General features: G+C 45.8%; 1 protein-coding gene across 1 annotated transcript; it reads right to left on the bottom strand.

Moving 5' to 3' along the window:
- Window positions 1–2,339: 2,339 nt before the first annotated feature.
- dld (deltaD) lies at window positions 2,340–10,591 on the bottom strand. The gene is made up of 12 exons (XM_070832361.1): window positions 10,337–10,591; window positions 9,836–10,141; window positions 9,051–9,111; window positions 7,927–8,184; window positions 6,423–6,483; window positions 6,153–6,283; window positions 5,864–6,033; window positions 5,549–5,765; window positions 5,266–5,439; window positions 4,439–5,165; window positions 4,071–4,326; window positions 2,340–3,956 (listed from the first exon to the last, which is right to left on the bottom strand). Exons 1-12 carry the CDS (start codon window positions 10,388–10,390, stop codon window positions 3,951–3,953), a joined length of 2,421 nt encoding a protein of 806 aa, XP_070688462.1. The 5' UTR covers window positions 10,391–10,591; the 3' UTR covers window positions 2,340–3,950.
- Window positions 10,592–16,659: the final 6,068 nt, after the last annotated feature.

Consider the following 16,659-nt stretch of genomic DNA (forward strand, 5'->3'; position numbering starts at 1 on the left):
AGTTTCTAGTAGCAAAGCATGGTTGTGTGTGTGTGTGTGTGTGTGTGTGTGTGTGACAGGTGACCAGTGTGTAGACAAAAGAAGGGTCAGTGGCCAAGTGTGAGCTCTTTTCTTCCCCCCTTGTTCCCCACTTCCCAGCAATCTCTCTCACACACACACATACATACACACACGCACACACACACACACACACACACACACACACACACACACACACACACACTCACAAACTGATGGACATTGACATGCATGCTTACATACATGAACACACACACACACACACACACACATACACACACACATTCAAACAGCTCTGTGAGAGGAGAGGCGAGGAGAAGAGAGGAGGGTGTGAATGGACAGATTAATCAGATTATAGCAGAGACACACTTAAACAGCCTGTTCTCTGGATTAGCTACGGTCCTGCCTACTCCCTGTCAGAATGAAAAGTGTGTGAGAGGAGAGAAAGAGGGGGGAAACTTTAAGAGACAATATATTGTCCGATGCAAATGTATAATTTGTGTATTTGTGTATATTCAATATTCAATATTTTGTGCTGCTTTTGATATTGGTGGTATTATACATCAGTCATGTTGGTGTCACAACATCACGGAGTTTCTAGATCCTGTTATGTAGATTATTGTACAACTTAAATATCAGTAAGAGCTATGAAGAAGACGGAAACTGGCTAAACAAGAGTTCAGCCACTTTTCTTTATAGAGGACTATAGAAAAGAAAACCACAACCATGTGAATATATGACTGATCTAATACACTCTTACATATATTTTGCCATGAAGAGGTTTCGATTTCCCCATCAAAAGTTCAAAGAGTGCTGTTCTTTATGTGCAGCGGTGCAGCATATGGCAGCCAGTGACCAGGGCTTTGTCTGACTATTGACACCAGAGAGATGCGGAGAGGGAGGATGTGAGTGTGTGCGACTGTTCGGGGCCGGAGGACAGCCTAACAACAACAAAGGACCAGCTTTAAGCCTGTCTCCTGTGATTTTCCAACTCAGCGAAAACCTATTGTGGCACTGAAAAAAAGTTAAGTTAAAAAGCTTAGCATGGTATGTGCTAACAACTGCCTGCCGCTTGTGTAATACAAGCAAATACTTTTGAGCAGTCACAGTCGCAGTCTTTGGAAGGGCAACAGTCTCTGTGTCTACGACCAGCGGGCAGGTCACTGCTGCAACATGTTGTCCGTAAAATCAGCAGCCATGTGGAGGAAACTTGACTTTTATATAAAGTGACTCTGAATGAATCTATGAAGAATGAATAGATAAACTTACTACTTTCTTTTATTTTTTTCCCTCATTATGTGACTCTAACTTTCATGCAAGGCCATGACCTGTGTGTGTGTGTGTGTGTGTGTGTGTGTGTGTGTGTGTGTGTTAATGTACTCCATGTTGACACTTAATACAGTTGGTTCTCTGTAACTGCAGTGAATTTCTGATCATCTGTCATCCAATTTCACCGTCTTGTGTGCGTGTGTGTTTATATGAGACTGCGAACCAGATGAGTTTCTTTGATGACTACTTCTACACTCCCATTGGTATCTAAATACACACACACACACACACACACACAGGGTAGCCAGGCAGGGGCAACCGGGACTATATCCAGACTGGTGGTTTCTCTCTCTGGCTATAAATACCCCTCTGCTTAAAACAAGATCACACGCACTCCAGTGCTGAAACTCATGGACACACTCACTAAAAAAACACTCATTCACAAACACATCAAGACACAGACTAATATAAATACACACATGCAATCATGCACACTTGGACACACACACACACACACACACACACACACACACACACACACACACATACACACACACTCTCTCTCTTTTTCACACACACAAATACTCACACACAAAGAGATGGCTCTGGCCTCAGAGGAGGCTAGCTAAGCGGTCTATGATTATGGGGTGTGTCTTTGTCTCATTTAGTGGTTCCACAAGGAGACAGTCTTCTGCTGCGTCAGACGAACACACACACACACACACACACACACACACATGCAAATACCAACACACTATCACTTAACGACAAATCCCTCTGCTCAGATTTGTTAGATTGCTCTTTAAGGGAAACTGCAAACATAAAAATGGTTGTAAATGAAGCCATTTTTTGATCATGTTTAACTTCTCTGTGTTCTGTGATGATGCAAACCTCCCTCTGCCACCCCCTCAATACAGATACAAGCATTAGTTGTGCACACTACATGTGAACCCCCACTAGTGTAAGGTGAAGCCACTACGCAAGGCAAAGTAACCACATATAAATATAAATATTACATCACTCAACACCAGATGTGCTATATTTCATTCCTCTTTTATTTTGGAAAAATATTGCGCTGTTTTCCAGTAATAAAAATGACAGGCTCTGTACATACGACTCTTCTCTTAAATACAACACAGTCACAGGGGTCTCAAGTGCCTAACTCATACATACATACATACATACATACTTACATACATACATTATCTGCCAAATAAAAACAATTCAACTTAAATTACAACAGGTTTAACAAAAAAATCACAACAGAACGGAACACAAATAATTACATAAATTAAAAGAATACATCTTTCTTTAGATAACAAATAAAATAAAAACAAATGATCCTAACCAATGGCAGGCAGGGTGATGGTGTCCTTCAATTGGCTAATAGTGGAAGACTGGGAGTGAAGGGAGTGGGAGTGGGCAGTGCATACATTTGACACCACACACTGGCATCAGCTCTTCTGTACACTCATACACACACACACACTCACACACACACCTCCATAGTGCAATGAGGTCTTGGCAGTTAAGACTAGTCATTTATAACTCAGCTTACTTGGAAACACAACATCAACATCAGAGGTCAATTTTGTACTAAGCAACTTTTTTGGGTAATTTTATTAATAAATTGAGGCTTAAGGAGCTGCCAGGAAAAATCTACATAACTGAATAACTACACTTCCCTCATGTTTGTCTGATTTGCTCCACTGTCTTTTGCTCATTCTCTCATGCTGATTGTTGTGTTTCATAAGTTGCCCTGCCCAAAACATTGCCCTGTGTAACACAACCTTCAGGGGTCAGGGGGCCAGTATGGCCCAACAGGATCCATGTTGGATCGATCTGCAGTCACTACTGGAGTCATCAGTTCTCTATTTTCTGCTGAGAACCAGCTCAGCCAACAATGTCTCTGTCAGTGCTGCAGGGTTCAAGATGCACGGCTGCTGGAGAAGTCCCACTGTTTTAAATTTGGTTTGGTTTTGTCAGGAAAGCCGAATTGCGATTTTTTGAATGAATTCTTAACAGGACAGCAGCAGCAGTACTAATGATGTACAGGGATTTATACTGTTTTCTACGATTTCATCCTTTACCCTGCAGCACTGCACAGAACATGAACTGTCCAATATCCACGACAGCTTTTACACTGCATTGTAAAACCACAGCATATAACAGTACTACAACAGTACGTCAAAAGATCTCAGTACTCCAAAGGTACTACACGGTTCATTCAATCAGTACTCCACAGTACTACAATATCATCGGTCAACATCCAAGTCAATACTCCATAGTTTCTCAGGAGAAAAGAGTTCATCCTGGCATGAGCAGTAACCATTCGACTGCATGAGTACTCATTCAGCACTGTTTCTGTACAAAGTTTGTACTGGTGCTACCACTGTCTTCTGGTACTTCATCAGCGTGTGAAAAATGTCCAGTATTCATCCAAAGTACTACTGTAGTACTAAGTCCTTGCCAAGTCTGTACTGACTCCACGCTGGCTCAGTAGCACCCTGGCTCAAAGTCCTCCGGTAAATCCGGGAACAGCAGCAAACAGCAGGAGTAAAACCTCCTGGAGACAAGCTGAGCTCTACTGCTCAGGGCTGGTGTGTGTGGACCACCGTCAACCAGAGGAATTCTGGTCCGAGCTGATCTGGTCTGGACTGGTATCATACCTGTGAAACACAAAGAAAAAGTCGGTGTTTAGTGTGATTTTACATGTGTGTTAGGGGAAGTTACAGTTATTCTGTGTATTTGCCAGGCAGATAATCCTATTTGTGTGAACTCACCTCTGTAGCGATGATACATTCATCTTTTTGGTCCGACATGACGTAGACGGACTGGTATTTGGTGTCGGTGGTACACTGGTACCTGCTGTCACTGGGACTATTGTATTCAACATCACTGGTTGACTGGTATTTAAGATCACTGGTTGACTGGTATTGAAGATCACTTGCTGCGTGATAGTTCAACTCGCTGCATGACTGATATTTTGCTTCGCTGCAGCATGGTGACTCCTCTTCTTGTTTCTTCTCTGATGCGTCACTGATGAAGAAGAACACAAACAGGTTCAGAACAGAATCACTTCATGGTTGCATTGCTCAGTAGCTGAGTTTAAGATTTCCAAGCAGTGTACATATTTCAAACAGCTACATACCTGTTTTGCCTCTTCCTGTATCCTTCCTCAGAGTCAGACTCATCCAGCATTTCACATTTAACCTCTGGCTCATCGCGCTCCTCTTCTTTACACAGCGACAGCTCCTCAGGCCGGAGCTCATGGACCAGGTTGTACTCCACACTAGGGTAGCGAGTCTTAAAGCCGTTCTTTTCTGATCCGTTGAGCCCGCTGATTCCACTCAGACCACCCAGTGACCCAGCGAGGTCCGAATGGTAATCCGCCTTCTTGTTGGTGTTTTTAATTGATGTTGTCATCAAAGTGCCCAGTTCCTTGTCACTGCGGAGACAATTGTTGGTGGTGGTCAGGTTGTTCATGGTCTCGTGGCTGTCACTGTGGACACTGTCACCATGGTGACTGTGCCGTTCCTGCAGTTTGACCCGAATGTAGACCACCAGCACTGAGCAGCCGATCAGTATCACAAGAACGAGGAAGATGCCGGCACACACAGCTGTCCAGGGGAATCCACTGTCATCATCCTCGTTGTCTCCAACATTTTCACTCACTGGGGAAGAATATCGATCTGGTCCATCCACCACCGGCGGACCCCTGGGGACCTCTGGTAAGAGGAACTGGCAGTTGTGACCGCCATAGCCGGGCACACAGGCGCACACATAGCGACCGTTACGTTCATGGCAAGTGGCTCCATTGTGGCAGGGGTTGTGATGGCAGCGGGAGATGGGCGAAGTGCAGTTTTCGCCAGTATATCCTGCAGAAGAAGCAGAGTTTAAGAGTCTAGAACAAAACTAAAATATAATAACTACGTAACAATGAATAATGCAGAAGACATATCTATATTACTGTCTTACCTGGAGGGCAGGTACAGGTGTAGTCGTTCGCTCCCTCCTGACATGTCCCACCATTCTGACAAGGGAAGGACAGACAGTATCCAGAGATACTGCTGGTGTCCTCACAGTTAGGACCGGAAAATCCCTCAGGACACTGACAGAGGTAGGAATTCACCAGATCCACACATTCTGCACCTGCAGAGGGATCGAGACAAAGACTGAGGATTAGTCTCCAGATATTTTAATTCTGGGTTTAGTTTTAATTGTTGTGCAGGTAAACTCACACACACAGAAGACAACGTACCGTTTAAACAGGGGTTGGAGGAGCAGTGGTCAATTTTCTTCTCACAGTTGAAGCCAGCGTATCCCATCGGGCACTGACAGAAGTATCCACCTTCAGGGTTGTCAGCGCAGCGCCCGCCGTTGAAGCAAGGCCCATCAGCACAGGTATTGGCACTTAACTCACAGTTGTTGCCATAGAAACCAGGTGGGCAGGTGCACTTATAGCCGTTATCGTTGTCCTATATTGAAAATGAAATAAACAATGGGTACTGGTTACACACAGGCTTGTTGCCATAAATATACTTGATTTTATCACCTTATCTTGAGTGATACTCACAGTGCAGCTGCCTCCGTTGCGACAGGGGTTTCCAGAACATTCGTTGACCTGGATCTCACAGCTGGCACCAGTGTACCCGGGCAGACAGGAGCAAGTGTAGCTGCCCTGGCCGGTGTTAGTACAGGTGGCTCCATTAAGACAGGGCTTATGGTGTGTACAGTAGTTCAGATCTGAAAACATCCACCAAGAAACAACATTTAGAAACAATGCTGGTTAACATGGAATTAAGTGGAGTGATTCAGTTTGGGGGAGGGTCCCAACGAAGTGGTAAATCTCTCGCTAGACTCACCCTGGTTGCAGAAGAGCCCACCCCATCCCTCCTGACAGTTACATTGCCAGGGCTGTTGGCAGGTGCCATGGAGGCAGCCTGGGTAACGGATACAGTCGTCACAGTAACGCCCACTGAAGCCCACGCGACACCTGGGAACACAACATTCATTAAATGCTGCTCATGACAAAAACATAACAGAGAAAATGATCAGAAAAAGTTGCGTTGCGTAGAGATGCTACATTAATCTATTTATGATCAATCTAAGCAATTCCTGGATTTCAAACTTACTTGCACTCTCCAGGTTTATCACAGAAGCCGTGTTCTTCATCACAGCCAGGAAGACAGATTGCTGCAGGGAGGAAGCAAATAGTGACAGGTGAATCATGGGAAATCCAGTGTTGGAAACATGTGTTTGTCCTCCATTAGTCTCCCATTCTTTTCAAACTGCTGCCTGTCTGGTTGGCGCCCTGACCTTTTTAACTGTTTGCCTGTCTTTCAGTCAATCTGGTGGCCTGCGTGTCTTTCCAACTTGTTTACCTGTCTGTCTGTCTACAGTCTCTTTCATTCTCCCTTTCTGATTGAGGCTGAACCAGATTGAGGCTCATGTATCGTGACCAAACCATGCTGCAAAAGTGAGAGAAATCTTGAGCTAGTCAGGTTCATCAGGTCATTCCTGACCACTGGCTAAAATCTCTTGGTCTCTTCAATGCTGCAAACGTTGCTGAAAATGTTTCACAGCTCACAGGGCGCTATGGCAGCTTTGGTCACCAAACAGAGGAACCAGCCAACAAGCCCTCTCCTTTAACATGGTTGGTCTCCAACACAAAAGCGTCCCACACAAAGCCCCCTTTCTCCCCTTGACTGTGGGTCAGAAGTCCCTTTTCTCACCCTTGGCCCCTCTCCTCCTCTCCCCTCCTACTTCTGATTCCCCTCTCCACTGTTCCTCTTCCATCAACCTATCCCCTGTCTTCTCCTCCTCTCTTCTTCCTCTCCTCTTCTACATTCTCCTTTTCCCTCCTCTGCTCCTCCCGTCTCTCCTCACTCCCCCCCTCCTCCCCCCAGGGCCAGCTGGTCTGTGTGGAGCTAACCACCAGACAGCTGCTCCATTGTCTCCTCTCACCGAGCAGCTGCCCCCTCCACAACAATACACAACCCCACTCGGCCAATCACCAGCCCGAGCCACAACAATACAGGACCCCCACTTGGCCAATCGGGGAGGAGGTTTGGGGCTAGGAGGCCCCAGTGGTCTAATGGAAGGCACGCGGCGTGTGAATTACTGAGGAGCCACTGCGGCTCATTAGAATGGAGGCCTCTGGTGCTATGGGATAACTAACTGACGCCTGTTGCACACGGGCCCCGCATTAGGAGGTGGAAAACAGTCCCTGAACAATAAAGACAGGCAAATGATTAACTTTGAAATGTGGTTTAGAAACTTTTCGGAAAGTCTCATGTTAGTTTACAGCTCCTTAGTTTTGACAGTTATATAATCATTGTAAGCTGATAGTGATTCCCCTCCAAGTCAAACTAATGTAAAGCATGCATTATTATTGCTCATGTATCAGAGCAGTGTTGTGAAATCAGACATTCTGTGTAAACATCAGCACCTACTAACGATTACGCTGCTCCTTCAGCTTATCACAAGCAGCTGTCAGTGTATTTAAATATTAACTAGTGTACCACTACAACGATGAACCACTGTTTTCTCTCTCCCTTTTATCCCCCATTTATGACATTTCCTCACATTGCTCTATACAGCCTAAATAGTGCTGGAATAATGAGCAAACCCACTTACGTTCAGTGCAGTACTGTCCCTTCCAGCCAGAGTTGCATATGATCTCCCCCCGCTCGCCGCAGGTGAAGTGGCCAAAAGCATCATCTCGTGGCCGGCAGAAGACAGAGCAGCCGTCGCCGTAGTAGTGTTCATCACACAGAAAGCGGTAGGAGTAACGCAGCTCAGTTCTGCCAGCTGTCTGCATATCCTTGGACCACTCTTCTCCCACAGTGAGGTGACGCTGAGTGGTGATCCTGCTGATCAGACGCTCCGGGTTGTCTGCAAAAGTCAAGGAATGTTAGTACCATTACCACGATGCTAACAGTGTGATGTTCTGCAGAAAAGTCATCAGTATGGTGCATAAAGGGTGTTATGAGAGCAAATAAGAAGGGATGACACCCTGTCAGTGTCATATAATATTAGTTTTTATCTCATTTGCTTACTAGATTTTGGATCTTTGTATTCTTTTCATAATATTTTGTTTTAGGGAGATGGTTTACCACCAGAAAATACTTTTTTATTGTTCTACGGCAGTAAAGTAGTGGATGCTGCTACCTGAATAAAAACTCCTCTTAAAATATGACTTGTGCCTTTTAGAGACAGAGTGTAGTTACATCTGGTGACTGCCAGATTTCTCATTATCTCCAGCACCACCAACAGAGACACACGCACTCCCTTGCTGTGGTCAGTTAGTCATCTTTAGTGCGGTGATAAGAGCAGGACATAAAGATAACAACAGCAAATATCCCATTAAGGAGGCAAATCTTAGCTGGCACCTACAAAAACTGTGGGTGGCCTTCTCCCTATGTAGTGGTGTGTGTGTCACATAGAGAATGTCTTTAAATCAAGTTATATATCATCAAATCTGCAGGTTTTATGAGTTAAAAGTTGTGTTAATGATTGACATTTCAGTTTAGTGTAATGAAATATATGGAAGATCTCTGTATGTAGGAAATAAGTGTATATAATTTGACCTTGATAAGAGTGTCAGCATAATGCTCTAGAACTAAAACACCCATCAGGCTTGTGTGTGTCCAACCTCTGAGCACTAAGTGAAAAAAATGCTACTGAGAGAAAACAAGGCCACTATTAGCCTTCTGGCCTGTGTTTCAGTTACACTGCTGCCTTCTCTGGCTGCCACCCACCTGTTGTCAGGTCGTCCAGGGAGTCAGTGTGCAGAGCTTCAATGATCAGTGAAAACGTCCCCTGAGGAGAGACAGAGAGAGAGTCAACAGCTGCTCAGCCTGGAGGCCTCCCTCCCTCCGCAGAGCAGCGCCGGGCCATTAGGAGGCCTCCCAATAAACTTCACAGCCTAATTCCCGTGTTGATTAGGGGCCTAATAAGGGCTACTACCTGCTCCCTTTTCACACCCCTGCTACTATCACACTCTGACACCGCCGTAAAACCAAACGAGGCGGAATTTCACGCTGCGCTGCCAATGATGTGCCAACTCAGAGGATGTTAAATTTCCCACCACGCCTGGTCGGAGGAGAGAAGCGTTTGGTGAAAACACCCCCCCCCCTCCACAGACACACACACACACACACACACACACACACACACACACACCCTCCTCCCCTCCCCGTTTTATCCCACCAAAGAGCACAGAAATACTACAATAGCCCCTCTCACACAGTGCTGACAAAGACCCTCACAAGTGTTGGGTTTGGGAGCATCTGTTGCGTTTTGCACTCTTCAAAGCTAATATGTCCCACAGGACGAAGTCTATGATAACTTCACAGCCTGCTCATGGTTTTCATTCCTTCTTAAAAATGTGGCATTCATCATAACACGGACACATATTACACCAAAACTATATATAAAACGCAGACAGAGTTAACACCTTTCAATGATCTCGCAAGAAAATTGCAGTGGGGTCCATGGGGGCCATAGATATATTATTCCAAATAAGATGCCTACAAACACTCACCGGCCATGTGAAGCCGAAGGGGAAGTGGATGGGGTTGGTGAAGCTGTCCGCGTTGGTCTCCGGCACCTGGAAGGAGTTGGAGCCGAGGACGGGAGTCACAGCACCCCCGTAGGTGCAGGGGGGCTCTGGGGAGACGTTGGCCTGGTAGTGCTTCAGACAAACCCGAAAGAAAGTCTTGCACTCGCACTGCTGATGTTGGCCCTGCGACTGAGCAGAGCCTCCGGGGCAGCAGTTGGCGTTCCCCGCTACCCCCTTCTTGTTGAGAAACTCCTGCAGCTTCAGCTCAAACACTCCGGAGCACAAAACCTATAACACACACAAACACACACACACACACACACACACACACAATTAGCCCAGTTTGTTAGAGACAGGTAACTTCAGCATGTGTTTGGAAATATCAGCATATTCCAGAAAACTTTTTCAGCCACAAACGTGCGCAAACACACACCGTGCGTAATAACATCCTTTAATATGATCATGTGCTGTTCTTGAACCTACCTGGCAGGTGAGTAGGGAGAGGGTGACAACCAGGAGCAGACACAGGCGTCCCATTGTGTTGACAGCCCTTCAGCAAGCAGTGAAAGCTCCACAGGTCCGTGTAGCCCGGCTCAAACAATCATGGAGAAAGTTGTAAAAGCTTTCCGTTATGTCAGAGTCAAGGTGAACTGTTGACGCGCAGGAGGAAAGATGAGGAGAAACTCTTCCTTTGATGTATCTGTCTTCTGCACCTCTATTTTCCCATACGAGGCACGAGTTTTTGAAAGAAGGGGAAAAAAGTTCAGTGTAAAGTAATCCTCGGCAGAAGGATCCTCTTGGAGAAGCGTGAATGAAATCCCCGATGGAAATATGAGAGAGTTAATTCCAATCAACCGCTGTAGGAGAAAGAGGCAGCTATCTGTAGCCTTGTTTATTTTCCCACTTGATTGATAATGATATGCTGATCCTAAGCCTCCGTCTCTCTCTGCCTCTCTCAGTGGAACAGTGCGTATGTCTGATGGGTCTCCAACCCTGCACAGGGTTTTATACCGGGCCAGCAGGCGAAGGGTAATAAGATGCAAATGAGCCCCTCTGCTCCTCTTCTTCCCCTCCCTCCACCGCCACCACAAGTCCGCCCCGGGGCCATCACAAAGAAAGAGGAGGGGGGGGGGGGTGCACACAACTTTTCTAAACCCGCCCCCCCTTCGCTCTTTCTCTCAAAGGGCCAGACCAAATGGCTAGTGAGCTGTTAAATGTGCAACAACCTCTTGCTTCCCCTGATGCCTCCCTCCTCCACAACACAACACACAGGGCCCATTTACATTCCGACAAATTCTTTAACCTCCACACGAAATCCTCCACATCGCAGCATCAAGTGATTTATATTCGCAGCAGCCAGTCCGACGGTGGCTCCTCATATTTGGGGTTATGGCAAAGCCTTGGCTGGCCCGCTCCCTGCGCGGCCAGCCGGCAGCCAGCCGCCCCAACAGCGTTACAACGACCATCTGCTCCGCCACATTCCTATGGTGTTACCCCTGCCGTGGTTTTCACATGTTCACACCCCCAAAACAAGTCGATCTGTTCCCATTACCTTATCTTAATATCATGGTTACATGTCCGACAACATACCTCTCCAAGTCCGTCTCCATATACTCTTCATAAAATCATATATGATATGGAGCGGCTATACATCCTAACGCACTGGTTCACTGGTAAATAAGATATGTCAGGCAGGGCATTTGATTGATCAATTCCTGTTTTTTCTCTTAAAATAATCATACTAATATCACTTAATAACGTGTCTTTCGTGCCTAGAGTAAGGCTACGCGCATACACTTACGGCTCATCACACATCCCATAAATCTGTTCATAGTCATCACTTCCCATATCCCCTTTAACTGTCTTCACTTATTGCCATATCTGATATTATGAACCACTTTGAATGGACCAAGACCAGTTTTATGTGCTTGCAGATAAAATGCAGGAAAAACTCTGGAAAAACCAAGTGCGTAAATACGCACCAAGTTGCGCACACGCTGGCTGCAGGCCAACACACCTAAACCTTTTTTCACTGCATCCCTTACTTGCTCTTTGGTAGGGGCAGTAAAAAAGACTTGGTGGTGTGGCACTCGCGTGGCTGTCATTAAGGGACTTTGTGAGGAGAAGGAGGGGGGGGGATGAGGAGGAGGGGAGGCATAGAGGGAGTAAAGTTTTTTTCTTTGTGCTTTCAGCTGTATGGTAATTGGGACGGCAGCACCTGCTCTCCCACAATAATACAACACCAGAGAGAGAGAGAGAGGGAGAGAGAGAGAGATCGCGGTCGGTTGCATAAACAGTAATCTTACAGTGTGTTTCATAATAAAAAAAAGAATCACATTTCCTGCATACAATCACAGACAAAAAAAACATCATAGACTACAACTACGGCTACCGTGGACACAACACAAGTCCCTCAAAGTATTGTCTGTGAGGGCTTTAATGAGAACACAACACTGACTGCACACACGGACCCACTGTCTCATTTGCATATGTGTGAGCATCCGCACAAAAATGTGGGGAAGAATTCGCACTTGTTGGCAGGATGTTATTGGGAGCTTATCTCTGGCTGTGAGGTAACAGAAGATGTTGGTCTATCTATCTATCTATCTATCTATCTGAGGGCCTCTTTTCTGAATGATTTCTTTATTAATGTACTGAAGCAGGGAGTGAAGCCCACTCCTAAATGAGTGGCTATAATGCAGCATACTACACAGCCTCTAATGTTTACACATATGAGCACACACAAGCATGGAGTGGGGGGCGGGTGGGGGTGCTGGTGTGTGTGTGTGTGTGTGTGTGTGTGTGTGTGGGGGGGGGGGGTATGGGTCTTAATTAACAACTCCAATTGAAGTTGCTCCCTCTGCACAAAATCTCTGTTTTGGTCAGCTGTTGTCCCCAAACAAGGCCTTCATTCACACTCCACAGCCAACTTCTCCTCATGCACAACTTGAAGTCTATCATGTCAACACTCGGAGAGCTGATGCAGAGCAGTGTGCAGGGGTGCCGTTGTCCTATCATTGCATAAGTTTGATGACCCCGCTTGGCTGTAACTCCCCCCTGGGTCAGCCTACAGAGAAATGAGAAGCTTATGTCTAATGTGGTTGCGTGTCCATGATGTGCTCTTTACACCCCTTGAGGCTGATTGAGGGGCCTTTAACCCTGAGCTTTAACACTATTATCCCTGCCTGCCACAGTCTTTCCACATACCCGTATGTGTGTTTAGGTATAGGACGCTGCTCCGAGCTGCTCATTTCATTTAACCAGTTGATTTCAGCCCCCATCTCAATAGCATACAATGCTCCTATGTGGCGTGGCGGAAAATCCCTCTCTTGAAGCCTTTTATTTACACTCATCCCGACTTTGAGAGGTCCCCGGTGCTCTTTCTCTACCTCTCTGTATTAGGCCAATATACTATCAGTCATTCATCACCATGACGTGGCACACATTTTCCGATTACGCCAGCAAAGCGTGACTGAAAGGCATGGTGAGATAGAAAGTGCCCCCCCCCCTCCTTCATCAGCATCAAAACGACATTTTCTCCTAAAACATAATTTATGCCAGGAGATTCTCTAATTGTGTCTTGAGGAAACACCAGAAAGTAGGAGCTCCTCCCATCTGAACCCTATTTAAGTGTGTGTGTGTGTGTGTGTGCGTGTGTGCGCGCGTGTGTGTGCGAGGTTAAAAAATTGTTTAACTGGAGGCCGATTGTTTAACTGAAGTGCTCTCCTATTGTCTATATGTGTGTACGTGAAACTGCGTGTGCGCGCGTGTGTCGGTCCGTGTGTGTGTGTGTGTGTGTGTGTATGTGTGTGTGAGAGACCAGGAGCTCTGTGACACGCAGGGGGACAACAAAGGAAGAGGTCTCGCGCCCCGCCGCCCATTCATCCCTTTCTCTCGCGAAGTAATTCCCATTGATTCTTATTGAACGGCGAGTCGCGAGCCCCTCGGGGGAGAAACCGTGTGATTTGTGAAGGGTCGCGAGGACAAGACACGCCCCTCGCCGAGCCCCGGCCATCTGCTCCTGAAAAACCACAACACCAGCCAACTACCAAATGGTTTCCCTCATCTCTATCTCTCCACAAAGCCTCTTCATTTCTCCTTTTACATCCCCACCTTCTTCCTCCTCACTCTATTAATCAATTCCTTCCCTCTATCCCTCCTTCCTCCACCCCTCACCCCTTTATTTCTCTCTCTCCATCCTCTGATTTACAGGCCAAATGCCTTTGTAGGTGAAGCTACTGCTTACTTGATGGGACCCTGGGCCAAATCACAGTGGAGGCATGCAGAGGGTGTGAGGTGGCCATATGGCCTGTGAGTGTGTGTGTGTGTGTGTGTGTGTGCCAAGAAATGGATGGATGGCCATCGTGGGAACCTCTACAATATTGCAATCACAAACACACATGAAAACTCACGCACGTGTACACACACACACACAGAGTTGCATATAGCATGGCACTCTTTGGCCTGGTCAGTTAAAGGAATCAAAGTTCACAGGGACTCTGGACCGTACCACTGGAGCCAGAACACATGTAACTCCTTCTGTGCTGAGTTCCCACATGAACGACAAGAATACTGCTTTTGATTAGCTGCAGCGGTCACTACGATTTTTAATTTGTGCCCTGGTTTAAAGGTTTTAAGAACAGCTGAATAGCGACCAATATTCAATTAGACTAATAAAGTGTGCCGGTATGTTATTTCATTAGTCATCCATTGTGCATCCATTCTAGATAGATAGATAGATAGATAGATAGATAGACAGACAGGTGCTGATGCGGTGAGGAACTTTCCACTGCTGATTATAATGATAAAGGGAGAGTCGTGTGGCCAAGCTGCTGGTTTGATGGATAAGACTCCCCCAGCAACAACAACAACAACAACAACACTGTGATGTCAGAAACTCGAGACTCACGTGCCCCCTCCCCATCTGAGACACAAAGACCTGAGGCTGCCTGCCTACCATCCCAGTCAGGAATGTAGCAACTTACACCACCTGTTAGCCTCAGCGTGTGAGACAAACCTATGGTACAGCAGTGTAACAGATCATATATGTCACTGTGACAGCTCAGTACGCCTTCCTGACCCTTTATTTAACCTCTTTATGAGAGATAGGAAGTCCACTGACATCTCATATGCTCAGAACAGCTTTAATAGTAAATAAAACATTTTTTTCACATTGACCCCACATATTCTGTGCATGCCACACATCTGCTTGTTAAGAGCTTTGCCCTTATGTTAATATTGAGTAAAGCTGAAACAATTAGGCAATTTATTTTTATTATTTTGATAATTGTTTGCTGTTTCACTTTGTGTTTTCTGACACTGAATTGAATATTTAGCATTTTAGATTGTTGTTTGAAGACATCAACTTTGTCTTAAGCAATTACGATGGCCATTTTGCACTATTTTCTTACATTTTTAAGACGAGTAAGTCAGATTAATTGAAAATGAGTAGCAGCCCTGATACTGTGTGAAGTACTAAAATTCAGATGATTAGTTTTAGAGCCACACCGTTACACTGAATGGAACAGTTGTAGATGTTTTGCATGTTGTTTTACATGTTTCCCTGTAATTTAGCATGAAATATCTGGTTTAATGTTTAATGTACTTAAAACAAACACACAAACAAACAAAAACCTCTGCATTTTGAACAAATCGCACACACCATACTCCCTGAGATCCCTGCCCTGTGGCGCCCCGGGGGTCCTTGGCCTTTAGTTTGAAAACCAGTGGCCTCCAGCAGCAGGATTAGCCAGGCCAGCTGCCCAGAGAGACCCTGGGCGCTGGACGCTGACACCAGGCCTGACCCCAGGGTAGCTACTATCAGGGACACTGAGGGGATTTGGACAGCACTTAGCGTGTATATGTGTGTGTGTGTGTGTGTGTGTGTGTGTGTGTGTGTGTGTGTGTATTGTTCATTCAGTTGGACAACTGTTGAGCCAGTACAGATTTGTGCAGAGGTGTTCTTTGTATATGTGTGTGCGTGCTTGTATGGTCAATTCTTTCCGGGGGTTAACTGCTGATCCAGTACAAATGGGTGGTGTTGGGGGGTAGGGATGAGGGCAGTCGTGTGCTCCTGGAACATCTGCCTCTGTTTCTCCTGAGTCAAGCTTTGGTCAGGAGTGGGGAGGGGGTGGGGGGACTCAAAGGGGAGGAGATTGAAGAGTCAGCGTATAGGAGGAGGTGGAAGTTGAAAGGATCCAACGTGAATAGACAACAGACCAAAACACTGACTGTTGAAAATTGAATGCAGGATTATATAAACCCCTTCCCACTTGTGGGCTTTTGTGTTCACATATAGAGCATATATGAATACATGGTATAGTACATGTACTGTATATGTATGCACATACATGCATTCTATGCATGTTTTTCATGGGTGCCCTGAAAAAGTCCAGGCTGTGAAAACGTTTCCCTTCTACAATAAAGACAAGTATTGACAACTCATGCAGGGTCCAAAAATTTTGATCCTGGTTCTGATCGAACCAGGTCTGAACATTGACCTGAACAACAGCTTGATAGGGTACACACTCTATGTGCTTGATAAAATGATAATGAAAGCACAATTTCATTTTCATATACAGCACAGCGTCCTGATTCCAGACCTTTGAATTGACATCCATGTCTCTGATTTTTTCCGCAGTTCAAATAAAGTGAAAATGAAAAAGGACTACAATACAACATATTTGTTGCAACTCCAAACCTCAGTTAATACAAGTTCCTTTATAGAGTTAATAAGCTCTCTCTGTCCACATGCACTATATCATCATTGTCATGCCCCCTGGCTCTGTACACCAGTTCAGTCCTCT

This window comes from Pempheris klunzingeri, chromosome 1 (genome assembly GCF_042242105.1).
Source record: "Pempheris klunzingeri isolate RE-2024b chromosome 1, fPemKlu1.hap1, whole genome shotgun sequence".
Classification (NCBI taxonomy): Eukaryota; Metazoa; Chordata; class Actinopteri; order Acropomatiformes; family Pempheridae; genus Pempheris; species Pempheris klunzingeri.